This window comes from Meleagris gallopavo, chromosome 20 (genome assembly GCF_000146605.3).
Source record: "Meleagris gallopavo isolate NT-WF06-2002-E0010 breed Aviagen turkey brand Nicholas breeding stock chromosome 20, Turkey_5.1, whole genome shotgun sequence".
NCBI lineage: Eukaryota > Metazoa > Chordata > Aves > Galliformes > Phasianidae > Meleagris > Meleagris gallopavo.
Genome location: NC_015030.2, coordinates 1,861,899 through 1,873,397, shown reverse-complemented (window position 1 = coordinate 1,873,397; position 11,499 = coordinate 1,861,899). Strand labels below are relative to the sequence as shown.

Here is an 11,499-nt window from a genome sequence, read left to right as displayed (position 1 = left end):
TTTTTTTGAGGGGGGGAGGGAGGCAACAAGAAAGCACTCCCCAGTGAGCTCAGATAGAAACTTTTTGCCATCTCCCACTGCAGATACTGTGTCCTTGGTGGTTCACCACTCACCCCTCATGATCTGTAGCCAATAAGGGCAGCCCACCAAGCAGGACCTGTCCTCATCCCCAGGGACGCCCTGCCCACTCCAGTGGCCCACAGAGAGCCCCCAGGGCTCCCCCAGCTGCAAGAGCATCACCCTGCACCCACGCAGGTCTGTGGCGGGTGCCCCAATGCTGACTGCACCTTTTGGTCCCGCAGGCAGAGCGAGGTGACTACAGGCATTACATCATCCCCCTGCTGCACACGCTGATGTACGCCTTGATCAAGGTAACCTCTCTGGGGCAAGATCCTGGGAAATCAGAAGGCGGGGAGGGAACACCTATTCCTGCACTGAAATAGCCCAGCCAAGCCCCGCACTGCCACAGATGGACACGCATTTCCCAATGTGATGTCTGAAATAATGACATGTTTGGGAGGGAAGGTCATCCCACTTGGGTCCTTCCCCCTTTTCTTGGTGCTGATGGTGCAGGAAATCATGCTGCTAATATTTGTCCAAGCACCTTTCCAAAGCTGGTCAGAATGCATCCCGCAGCCTTTGGTGGGTACTGATGGAGGCACCACCACCACCCTGGTGCCCGACCCTGCCCTCCCCTCCTAGGATCTGTCATGGAGAGAGTCCACTTGGGATCACTGCCTGCAGCATCTCATCAGCTGCCCTTTTCTCACCCCAGGCTCCCTGCATCTCTGATGAGCTCTGCAGCAGAGTGTATGATTTCTGCAAGAAGCTGCTCACTCTGCCCAAACCTTTCTGCACCATTGGTCTGGACTATGCTGCCAGGCTGAAGATGGAAAAGACGGCACCAGGTACGATGCTCCCTTGCTCTGCCCCTGAGTTTGGGGGGCGTGCATACAGAGCTGGCCTTTGCCTAAAGCTGTGGCTGGGGTTGCCACCTGAGGCTGGCCCAGCCTTAGGACTTCAGGATACATTTGGATGGAAGAGTTCCCCTTTCCTGGTTTTGGGTGGGTATTAGCAGCTGGATGGGACACTTATGTCTTTCCCACCCCAGGGCCAGGTGGAGTGAAGCACATCCCTCCGCACTTGGGATGGTACTCTTCACATCCCCATGCTCAGTGCCATCCCTGCCGTGGCCCCATGGCCATGGCCAGCAGTCAGCCTTTCCTTCTGCGCCAAGCTGTCCTCTGAGCTCATAATCTTGTAAACAAAGGAAGGGAAATACAGGAAATTATCCATGAATAGAAGGAGTTTTCTTTTTCTGTAGCGTGGCCTATTTTTGTCTGTGGTTATATTTAACCCAGGGCCGACTCCTGGACCTTACCTCCCCTCTCCCATCAGTGCTGACCCACTTGGAGCCCTTCCCACAAGCCAGGCCAGGTTGTTTTGCCTCATGCTCCAGCCCTTGTGCACTGATTTTCTCACTTTTGTTAGGAATGCTCTACCAAAGGATGGTGATTTCCGAACAAAGTCTTAGAAGCGACCCCTACCCCTACCAGGAAAAGTGAGTAGTACCTCTTCAAATGTATCATATCTCTTATTTCTTCCATACACTTTGAATTTTCTAGTGAAGCTGTCCCTTTCCTGCACCCTGAATTGATGTTGGGTGCACAGACAACTTGGAGGCAAACTCCATGGCAGGGTGTGGGCTGGGGGGATGCAATTTGTTGATTGCATGTTGATGTCCCCAACTACCACATCTATGCAGGATTTTCATCTTCGCCGACCCGGAGCTGCTCTCTGAAGCCATCTGCAAGGCTCTGCTCACTGACACAGAGGCAGCTCGTGTCTCCCAGAGCCCGCGGGCGTGTATGTGCTATGTGATTACCCACGCTATGCAGGCAGCCCTGGGCGAGGGCTGTGACCTCAGCGCCTTGAGGATGCAGCTCCAGGTAACCAGCAGCACTCATATGGCCCCAGTATGGTTTCCTAATAGTCCCACTGGGAACTGGGATTGCAATAGAGGCTCGTCCATGAGCCCATTTACACAGGGTCCATTTGCTGTCACCCAACACTCTGCCCATGGAGCATCTGCTCTTACACCTGGGGCACTGACAGCACCTCTGTGGCAGGGCATGCCCAGCAGCGAGGTCGAGCACTGGTTCCAGGAGGTGGTGATGGCTGTCGAGTGCACGGGGAGCAAAGTGGCTGCAGACCGTGGGCAGCACATGGAGAGGCTGCAGAGCATCTACAGTGCCATCCTCAGCTCCTCACCACCAGGTGAGCCCCCGCCATGCTGCCCATCCTCACTATTACCCTCCCACAGCCCATCCACAAAATGAATGTTCTGCAAGCTCTCTGCTGTCTGCAGCAAAGCAAGGTCCTTCACTTGCCTGCGCCTCAGTTGCCCCATGTCACCTCTCCCTTTCCCAGGTTGTGTACGAACCTTCATTTGTGCAGTTTGTGAGGGCAGGGGACTGTGATTACAGCCTTGGGTTTGGTCAGAAGTGATGGGGTGGGAGAACCCCCGGGGCTCAGGACTATTCTAACAGCTGAAGTAGGGCACCAGTGAGTTTTGTGCACTGCCTGCTCCACATGCTATGAGCATCCTTGTTCCCGCAGGTGATGCTCCTCTGGAAGGGCTGCAGGGCACCCCACTGCCCAACCCCAACATCAGCTTCCACCTCTGGACAGAAGATGATCAGCTCTGTGAGTGAGGCACCAGGGGTGAACTGGGAGGGAAAGACAAGCAGGGCACACCTGTGATGTGCACACGAAGCACCTGATGAGAGTGGTGCTGAGCTGGGAAATGGGGCTGGAAGGGCAATCTGGAGCTGATGGTGGCCCTCTGGTTGGCAGCTGGGGCAGGACGAAGGCTCAGCCTGAGTCTGGCTGCTTCTCCCTCCCTGAGCTCCTCCTGCCTGCAGGGAAGGAGCTGGTGCTGTTCATCCGCCCGCTGTCGCAGAGCTGCGAGCCCGATCACCTGAGCCAGGACCTGGACAACTTTGAGATCCAGGACATCATTTCAGACTGCGAGTGCTGTGAGCAGACCCGCTTCTCCGTGCTCTCCACCGACAGCGGCATCGAGAGGGATCTGCCACCGACTTCCGAGGAGCCCTTTGCCCCGTGCAGTGCTGACACAGAGCAATCCCGGCTCCATAGGAAAGGTGGCATTAAAAAAAAGCCCTCGCCGCTGGAGAGCGTGGCCTTCCTGCAGACCGGCTGCAACGGCCCCGGGGTGAAACCTACAGCCAAAGTGCAGAGGAGAGTGGGGATCCCCACTGAGCCCACGGCCCCGTTGTTGAGGCTGCACACTGCCCGCATTGTGCTGCTGGGGGACGACCGCATCCTGGGGCGCCTGGCCCAAGCCTACCATTCCCTGCGGTGAGCAGCTGCCAGGGGGAGGGGGACTGGAGTGGGGGCTTTGCTTGGTTGCAGCAGCCGTTGTGGTTGGGGATGCGTTGGAATCCAGGGTTACCTGGGACAGGATTGGACCTGGATGTTCTGCACCCGAATGCGTTCATCTTGGAATGAATGCTGGAATGGTTTGGGTTGGAAGGGACCCTCAAACACCATCCAGTCTCACCCTCATACTGTAGGCAAGGAAATCTTTCACTAGACCACATTGCCCCATCCAATTCAATGTCAAACACCTCGAGGGACATCCACATCTTCTCTGGACAATCTGTGTCAGTGCTTCACCATGCTTACGTTGAACAACTGCCATCTTCCCCAGCTGCGTGGCCCAAATGGTGCACATGTGGAATTCTTCCATTCTGTGCATAAGATAGATTAAAAAAAATAGCAATCAAACCAGGCAAGAATTTTTCCAGTGCACAAGGGAAGGAACATAATGAGCCCACCTATGGGACATCCCATAGATTTTAGGAATCTGGATTTGGGAATCTGGGGGCGTTGCTTTGTTGCTGTGTTGCATTGGGTACAGGAGGCGAGCAGGGAGGGAGTTTGCTTCTGTTGCAGAGCCGCTGTCATCTCCTGGCACTGTTTTCCTGCCTCTTCACCTTTCAGGCATGGCTATATTTATTTTCTTCCCTTTCAAGGAAGCGAGAGACACGACGTGTCTTCCTGACCCCAAGGCTAAACCTGCAGTTCTACTACATGCCGGTGACCGGGCAGCCGGGCGCACTGGCAGCTGCGGTGAGTCTGGTCACTGCTGGAGGAGGAGGGACGGGGGGATCCCAGGGACTGACCCCCATGAGTGCCTCCCTCTGCCTCCTGTGAGGTGTGAGCCGTGGCCGTGCCCTGAGCTGTGTTTCTCCACCAGAACCCCTCTGCCACCAGCCCTGAGGAGCTCTGCGAGGTGGCCGCCTACCTGGGCAGAGCCGATCCCTGGTATGAGAGCAACATCAACACGCTGTGCCACATGATCCCCAAGCTGGCCACCATGGTACGAGGAACCATCCCCACCCCCAGCACTGATCCCTTGCCCAAAAACCCGGGTGAGCTCGTGCCTGCAAAGCCCTTATGTGCCCCAGATGGCGGCTTATGCCCTGCAGGCAGCCAGGGTTGGTGTCGAGCCCACGAGACCCATTTTCTATGATGGGTTGTTTTTTTCTGGCCAAGGGACAGGAAATGGCATATTTCAAGAACACAAATGTAAACGAGGCATTTGCTGTAATACCCCAGCTCTCATTTCCTGGCAGTTTGAGCTAGCACTGACAGCCTGCAAGAAATGTGGGGAGGTGGGGGCAAACCTGCAGCTCTCCCATTGGCTTCGGCCGGTCATGGCAGAGCAGCTGAGCTCACTGCCCCTTACTTGGTAGGAAGGCAGTGACTGAGGCTGATCTTGTTGCGATTTCCTCCTCAGCCTTCCTCTCCAAGCAAGCATCTGGTGACTGATCTCTTCATCACTGATGTTATTGCTTACTACGTCCGTATGGGCGCCCAGCCCGTCTGCTTCCAGGTGTATGCAGTGAAGGTGGGTTCTGTGGATGCTGTGCTGTCCCGTGGCACTGCCAGTGCTTGCTCCCTGTTGCTGGCAGTGCTCTGCAAAGCCCATGGGGTCAGCGGGATTTGGGCAGCTCTGAGCTGATCCCTGTGCCCCCAGCCCTCCTCACCAGACTCCCAGATCAGCAGTTAGGGGTAGGGGTAAAGTTGTGGGTACGGATAGGTCAGTGATCCTGGGAAGGCTATTTTGGGATCTTGAAAGTCAGCAAAGCAAACGCAGACATTACCCTGTCCCCCCTGCTCTGCTGGGCACAGGTTTGCTCAGCAGCTCGGGCACCTCTTCAAACAGGGGTTCACTGGGTGGCTTCACCAAAACCCTGCAGAGGATTTGCAGGGTTTCCTGAAATGCTAATTGTTTTGTTTCCTGCCAGCTTTTCTCTGAAATGGTAGCAGGGTGAGACCTGGTATTTGATACTGCCACTTCTGTATTTGGTCCTGAAGTATCAGCCCTCCATCTGCTCATCTGGCAGTTTCCCCCTTCAAAGCTCAGGGTGGTATCAGTGCACATATCTCCTTTGAAGCTGCCCACAGCCAACGTGGTGATCTATTGCAGCAAAGGAGCAGCCGTTGCACGAGCAAACAGGCACATGGCTTGCAAAGAGATGGAAGAGCTTTGTTAATTATTGGTGGAGCATCACCAAGACTTGAATTAATAAAGTGTAGCTTGCAAGCAGCTGATCTGCAATGTGAGTTGCTGAGGATTTTGTTTTCCCTCTGAATTTTTCTTCGACTCATTTCTCCTCCAAGACAGAAATCAGGAGCGAGTGAAAGAGTGGTGACTCAAATGGGGGAAGAGGAACTGCCTCCAGATGTGGTTTTCATATAGAAGCACTCAAACTGCCCTGCTGTCATACAGAGCATGATGTGGAAGCACAGAGCCTGCTTTGCTGTTTTGGTTAAGATCACACTGTTCCTCTTTGGCTGCAGAGTGCTTTCCTAGAAATGAGGTCTGAGCCCCACAAGAGCTGGGTGGAGGGCAAGCTCTCCAGGAGCTTATCTTCATGTTTTGCTCAAACTGCACCGCATAGATCTGATGTGAGCGGCTGATTCAGGTGTATCAGGGAGAAATGAGCAGCCTTGCAGTTAAGGCAGCTGGAAGCTGCTCCCCCAGCACTGGGCATCTGCTGGGAGCAGCCGTCTGTGAGCACGCAGTGACACCCAGTGGCGAGGGGCCATGGCTCAGCTGGCGCTGCGCACTGCGAGGCGTGCTCTGCTCCTGTGCTTCGGAAAGCAAAACCAGCTCTCCCCAACCCATCTGCCCGCATAGTGAGGTGACAGATTCCCTTTGACGGTGTCCCACTGGGGCGCTCAGGGAACCTTTCGCTGCCGCGGTCCTTCTGAGATGGTACAGGATGACTGTTCTCAAAGTTTTTCCTTTCTTTCAGGTTTTCTTCAGCAGCTCGTCTCAGGAGCCAGCTGAGGATGTGTTCCTCACGGAGCTGTGTGTCCGGATGCAGGACAGCATCTCCCCCAGAGGTGTGTTTGCTCCTCGTGAAACCCCACAGCTGGGGCTACACCAGCCATGGCCTCGCCATGGGCACAGCCCTCACACCCCAGCGATCAGGAGCCGCCCTGAGTTCCTCTGTCTCCCTCCTTGGCATGTGATGATAGGCAGGAGGGTGGTCGCTGGGTCCTGGTCTCAGCCAGGTGATGCCTGAGGGTTTCTCTGTACCCAGTGCCTGATCCAGTGGATGCTTGCCATTGGGGTTGAGCACAGACCCTACAGCCAGTCCGTCTCACCAAACCTTTTGGTGGCACAGAGCCTCCAGTGTGTCTGGAGTGGCTTGTCCCTTGATGCTGTCCTCTGCCCTGAGGTGAGTGGGATGAGTGACACCTCCATCCTTCTTGGTCCTCCCCTTGCAGAGGTAAACCCTGCCAAGAAGAAGACGACCCTGGATGGCCCTGGCATAGATCTGAATGTAACATACAGGAAGGTGAGTGGGGCTCTGGGCACCCAACGTGCCCATGTCCACAGGCATAGCATGGACCTCCCAAAGCAGTGATCTGGCTCTCCTTCTTTCTCTGGAGTTGCACTCCATGAGAGGACAGAAAGGTTCTGATAGTCTGCCAGCTATCCCTGTTCTTGTGAAAAAAACTGTCCCCAGAGCCACCCCATGGCTTGGCTGAATGAACAGAGCCTTCCTTCCCTACAGGTCGTGGTGAGTGACCGGGCAAAGGAGGTGTCCCTGTCCCTGCGCTCCACGGGTCTCTCAATGAAGGCCATCCCTGCCAACGCAGCTGAAGGTGGGTTTCTCTGCTTGGGAGCAAATTTTGCTGAGATTTCTGGTGCTCCACAGGGTGAATCTGACCGTAGTACTCAGTGTCATTTGTGCCTGGGCTGCCCAAGTCTAACATACTGCTTCTGTTGCAGATCTGGCCTGTCTAAATGTGGACGTCACTGAAGTTGTTAGGATCAACAACTTGTCAGGACGATCCTTCTCAGTAAGTGGCTGTGGGTGCTCCTGACCCTGGGAGGGTTGGCCAGTGAATGGAAAGCCCTTACAACCACAGTGAAGGGGAACTCTCCATGGAAGGGGAAGGCTCTGGGAGTTTCCATGACTGGGTGTTCCCTGGAAAAGTCTATTTTTTCAAGTCAAACCCCAAATGCTTTCCCTGTTGCTCAACACTGCATCACACGCTGTCTCAGGATACTCTGAAGTACTGGTGATCGTGTGATTCAAGGGGCTTAAGAGAAATAAGGCTTAGTCCTTTAGTCATCAGGGCTCTGCTTGGGTGTGGGAGAGGATTTGTAGGTTTGGGATCAACTCCATTAGCTCCACACCTCCAGCTGCAGTCCTCTCCAGACCACTTGTGTCAATCCATTTATGGCCCACCAGACAGGGGCTGTTATAGCAATGCTTTAACAAAGCATAAACAGGAAAAAGGAACTTCTGTGAACCTAATCACCACCTCAGAGAGATGGATTTTCTCCGGGGCTCCTTTGGTTTTGCATGAGAGGCCAGGCAGAGGATGTTCTGACCTGCAGGGATATATCCCTACAGTTTGGGTGTCCATAAGTATTATCATTTCTGGGTCATTTTGTGTTGCCATGGAGCCTTCATTCTCTCAGCTGGTGTTTTCAGATAGCCAGTACTCTTTTGGTTATTCTGGCTTTTGGAAACACCAAGGTACTGCAGCCCGTGCTGCCCACCAAAGTCCACCAGGAGAGAAGGCCGTGCCCCACATCAGACATCCCAGACCTCCCAGCCTGTGCAAACTGGGCCAGTTGGCAAAGTCTGCCCTTGCAGCCTTAGGCTGTGATCATGGAAAGAGAAACCCTTCCATCTTTAGAGCAGCCACCTTGCTTCACTTCTAAAGTTTAAACTGAATGAGAATGTTGTCATTTTTTCTCCTTCATATCTGCCACTTGTCTCCTCCATGTGCACCACCCCTGCCAGGTGCACGAGGCACTCACTGAGCTCTTCCTCCTCTCCCAATCCAGACCGTGGCAAACAAGTTGAAGACGTGCAACATCAAAATCAGGAGCACGGAGCAGAGGCCCTTCACACTGTGTCTGGACAAGGACAGCAGAAGGACCTACAGGAATGTGATCAGGTGAGGATGCCTTTCCTGGGAAAGCAGGGCAGAGTCAAAGAACTGTGGAATCAGAGTCTGAGTCAGAAGGGACCCTTAAAGGCCATCTGGTCCAACTTCCCTCAGCTCAATCAGGTGCTCAGACTCCCATGCAGCCTGACCTTGGGTGTCTGCAGGGACAGGAGATGGGTTGTTCTCTCCTAGCTTTGCATCTTGGGGTGATGGTGTGAAAAAAAAAAGGGTTCTTCTGTTTTAAGTAGGGTGCTGTTATTATTAGGCAGTAGAAGGACAAGTACATCCAAAATCTTAGGTCTAAAAGATTGTGCTGTGGGGCTGATCTCTCTGCATGGACTGCAGTCCTTCCTGGGGTATCTCAAGCACATGAAGGTCAGGGCAGAGGAATCAGCCCTGTGAAAAGTCAGGCTGCAGTGGTGATAGTGACATATGAAGTGCTGGAAGGGAATAGACAGAGTTTGTGGTTCATGTGGAGCACAGGTAAAGTGGGAATTTCTGAGAACTGAAGTAAGCAAGGCTGACGCCACTGCTTTAGTGTTTAAATGCTGGTACACATCAGCTCCCAGCCAAAACCACTCTGAAAGCATAAAAGCAATTGCACAGCTCTGTGTGGCAGCCCCTGCTCTGCAGTCAGAGCAGAGAGTTGGGATTTAGTCTGAGATCAGACTCTGGCCCCCAAGGGCAGCTTTGCACGAGCAGTAATCACGTTCTTGTCTTCCTGCAGCCTGGAAGTGTCTCCTTGCCTAGAGCCCAGCTACTGCCTGCAAAAGTCAAGGACAATGAAATTCAGCCTGCACGAAGCAGAGGATGTGGGACTTGTGAAATACATGCCCAAGTCTCTGCTGCTGCCCATCAACACATTTGCAGGTGTCATCCAATGAAGAAAAGGAGAAAAAGCTGATGTGCAAGATGCAGCACCTGGGTCGTTATAGAAGATGTGGGAAAAGAAAGCACACTAAGAAGCTGCCAACAGTGGCTTTGCAACCAGGGTGGTGTTTCTAAAGCTGCAAAGGCAGGAGTGGGCAGGGCTTGGGAAGGACAGCTGTGTGCCAAGGAATGGCTGTGGTGGCCATAGCCTGGGCTCCCTGCCAGGGCAGAGCTCTCCTGAAGGACTGAGAGATTTGACCTTTTGCACAAGTCATGAAAAAACCTCCAAGCTTTTCATTTCAGGGAAGGGACTGGAGAAAATAGAGCCGAGGTGATGGTGCTTGCTGTGCTTGTGGATCAGAGAGTAGTTGCTAGCACTAATATTTATTGGGGTGGCATCTCCTGGCCTGGCATGCCTGTGTGTCCAACGCGTGGGACACCCACTGTTGTTTCAGAGGGGCTTTGCAAGAACGATGGGCGGTGTGAAGCAGAGACACGACAAATCCAGTGCAATATTTGGCAGTGATGTGCTCAGGTTGCCCAGGCAGCACAGCCTGGCTTCGTTCTGAGAAGCCTGCAGAACCCCTGGGAGACTCCTCTGTTCCTCCCTCCTGCTGCAGTCAGGTGTGGGAGCCCTCCCCTGGTTTGCAGATGGGCTCGCACCAGTGCAGCTTTGTGGAGCAAAGTGTCCAAGGCCCATCTTTGCTGAAGTAATGGAAGAAACATGGTGTGCATTGGTTGGCTCTCTGAATACGGTCTGTGATATCTGGGTTGTCTCCAGGGAGTCTTCTGTAAATTCACATTGGAGGGGATGTGGGATCCATGGCACCCTTCTATGACACTATCAGCTTTGATTCTCTCAGCTCCCAGCAGCTCGGGGTGCTGGCTTGTATCCTCTGCCCCAAGGAGGAGTCCTCCAGCCTTGTCAGTGCAACAGCAGCTCTTCAGTGTCACCACGGGGCATCCCTGGAGCACAGATATCCAAGTCTGGAGATGCTTCCCTCCAAGCCTGCGGGTTGCCCTGGCTGGTTGGGCCCCATGAAATCCTCCTGCTGCTGCTCCTTATTGTTGCCTTGGCACAGAAGACGGCTTTGGTTCCTGTTCCCAAATTCAGGGTTTATGCACTCTCACTTTGAATGCACCACACAGCCCCAAACTAGCACTGGAATACATTACAGAGGGCAAAGCAACTCTGGAGCTGTTGGTGCGTCATGGGTTATTTAGCAGCATAAAGAGCCTCCAGGTCCCAAAAAGCGTTTAACCCCAAACCAGCACCTATAGCTGATGGGCAACAGCATCACAGCACCTCAACATCCTGGAAGGTCTCAGCAACCATCTTCAGTTCTTCAGTGCAGTTTTTCACCTCCCCTCAAAAATGACAACCAATGCCGGGACAGCACCAAGCACTTTGGCCTTGGAAGGAGCTGAAGTTGGAAAGGAGGCTCAGAAATAAGTCAAGCAACCTGCTTGCCCCAACATCCTTCCTTTCTGAACTGCTGCATATGGTAACACTGGGCTCAAAGTGATGAATTTGAGCACATCTCTGCCTCACTGGGCTCTTTGCTGGGGCACATGGCCCTTGGCACACCAGCCAGCAGCTCACAAAGCCATGAAACCATGGGTCAGAGCGTGGCCTGTGGTGTCCAGGGCTGAATCTGTACAGCTGTAAATGGTGTAGATGGATTATAAGTTATTTGTACAGGTTTCACAGAGGATCCATTATCAGAAGGTGCGACTCTTTTAATGTCTATATATATATATATATGTAAAGAAGGGAAAAAAACAGCAGAAATGGATCTTTTTATAAATTTACTTGCTTGTGGCTGGTGTAAGTGGCGTATGAATTGTGGGAACAGAAGGACCTGTGGCCCCATAAGTGGAAAACAATTCATGAACTTGTGTTAATGACTTAGCTCTGCTTTGAAAAGCTTTCAGTTCTCATCAGAAGCTGTTGTCACTTGACCAGGTACACGGGAAGACCTCATTCCTTTGCAGAAGAATTAACTTTAAGAGCATCTCCCCGAAGTTTTACAAGCCAGCTGCAAAACCCAGAGAATTTCTCTAAATGCATATTTAATATGTAGCATACAAGGGCCATGGTGATCTCCTACCCTGCTC

General features: G+C 53.2%; 1 protein-coding gene across 5 annotated transcripts in view; it reads left to right on the top strand.

Moving 5' to 3' along the window:
- Positions 1–11,203, top strand: part of PIK3R6 (phosphoinositide-3-kinase regulatory subunit 6) — a 23,076-nt gene extending 11,873 nt beyond the window's left edge. For all 5 annotated transcript variants that reach the window (XM_010721225.3, XM_010721229.3, XM_010721228.3 and 2 more), the window contains 16 exons: positions 303–371; positions 776–908; positions 1,492–1,561; positions 1,766–1,949; positions 2,130–2,277; positions 2,620–2,706; positions 2,925–3,381; positions 4,059–4,155; positions 4,283–4,405; positions 4,826–4,936; positions 6,351–6,441; positions 6,829–6,899; positions 7,119–7,209; positions 7,337–7,407; positions 8,408–8,520; positions 9,239–11,203. In XM_010721225.3, the coding sequence (XP_010719527.1) occupies positions 303–371; positions 776–908; positions 1,492–1,561; positions 1,766–1,949; positions 2,130–2,277; positions 2,620–2,706; positions 2,925–3,381; positions 4,059–4,155; positions 4,283–4,405; positions 4,826–4,936; positions 6,351–6,441; positions 6,829–6,899; positions 7,119–7,209; positions 7,337–7,407; positions 8,408–8,520; positions 9,239–9,395 (2,073 nt within the window). In that variant the 3' untranslated portion in view covers positions 9,396–11,203. The remainder of the gene's footprint in view (positions 1–302; positions 372–775; positions 909–1,491; positions 1,562–1,765; positions 1,950–2,129; positions 2,278–2,619; positions 2,707–2,924; positions 3,382–4,058; positions 4,156–4,282; positions 4,406–4,825; positions 4,937–6,350; positions 6,442–6,828; positions 6,900–7,118; positions 7,210–7,336; positions 7,408–8,407; positions 8,521–9,238) is intronic.
- The last annotated feature ends 296 nt before the right edge of the window (positions 11,204–11,499 follow it).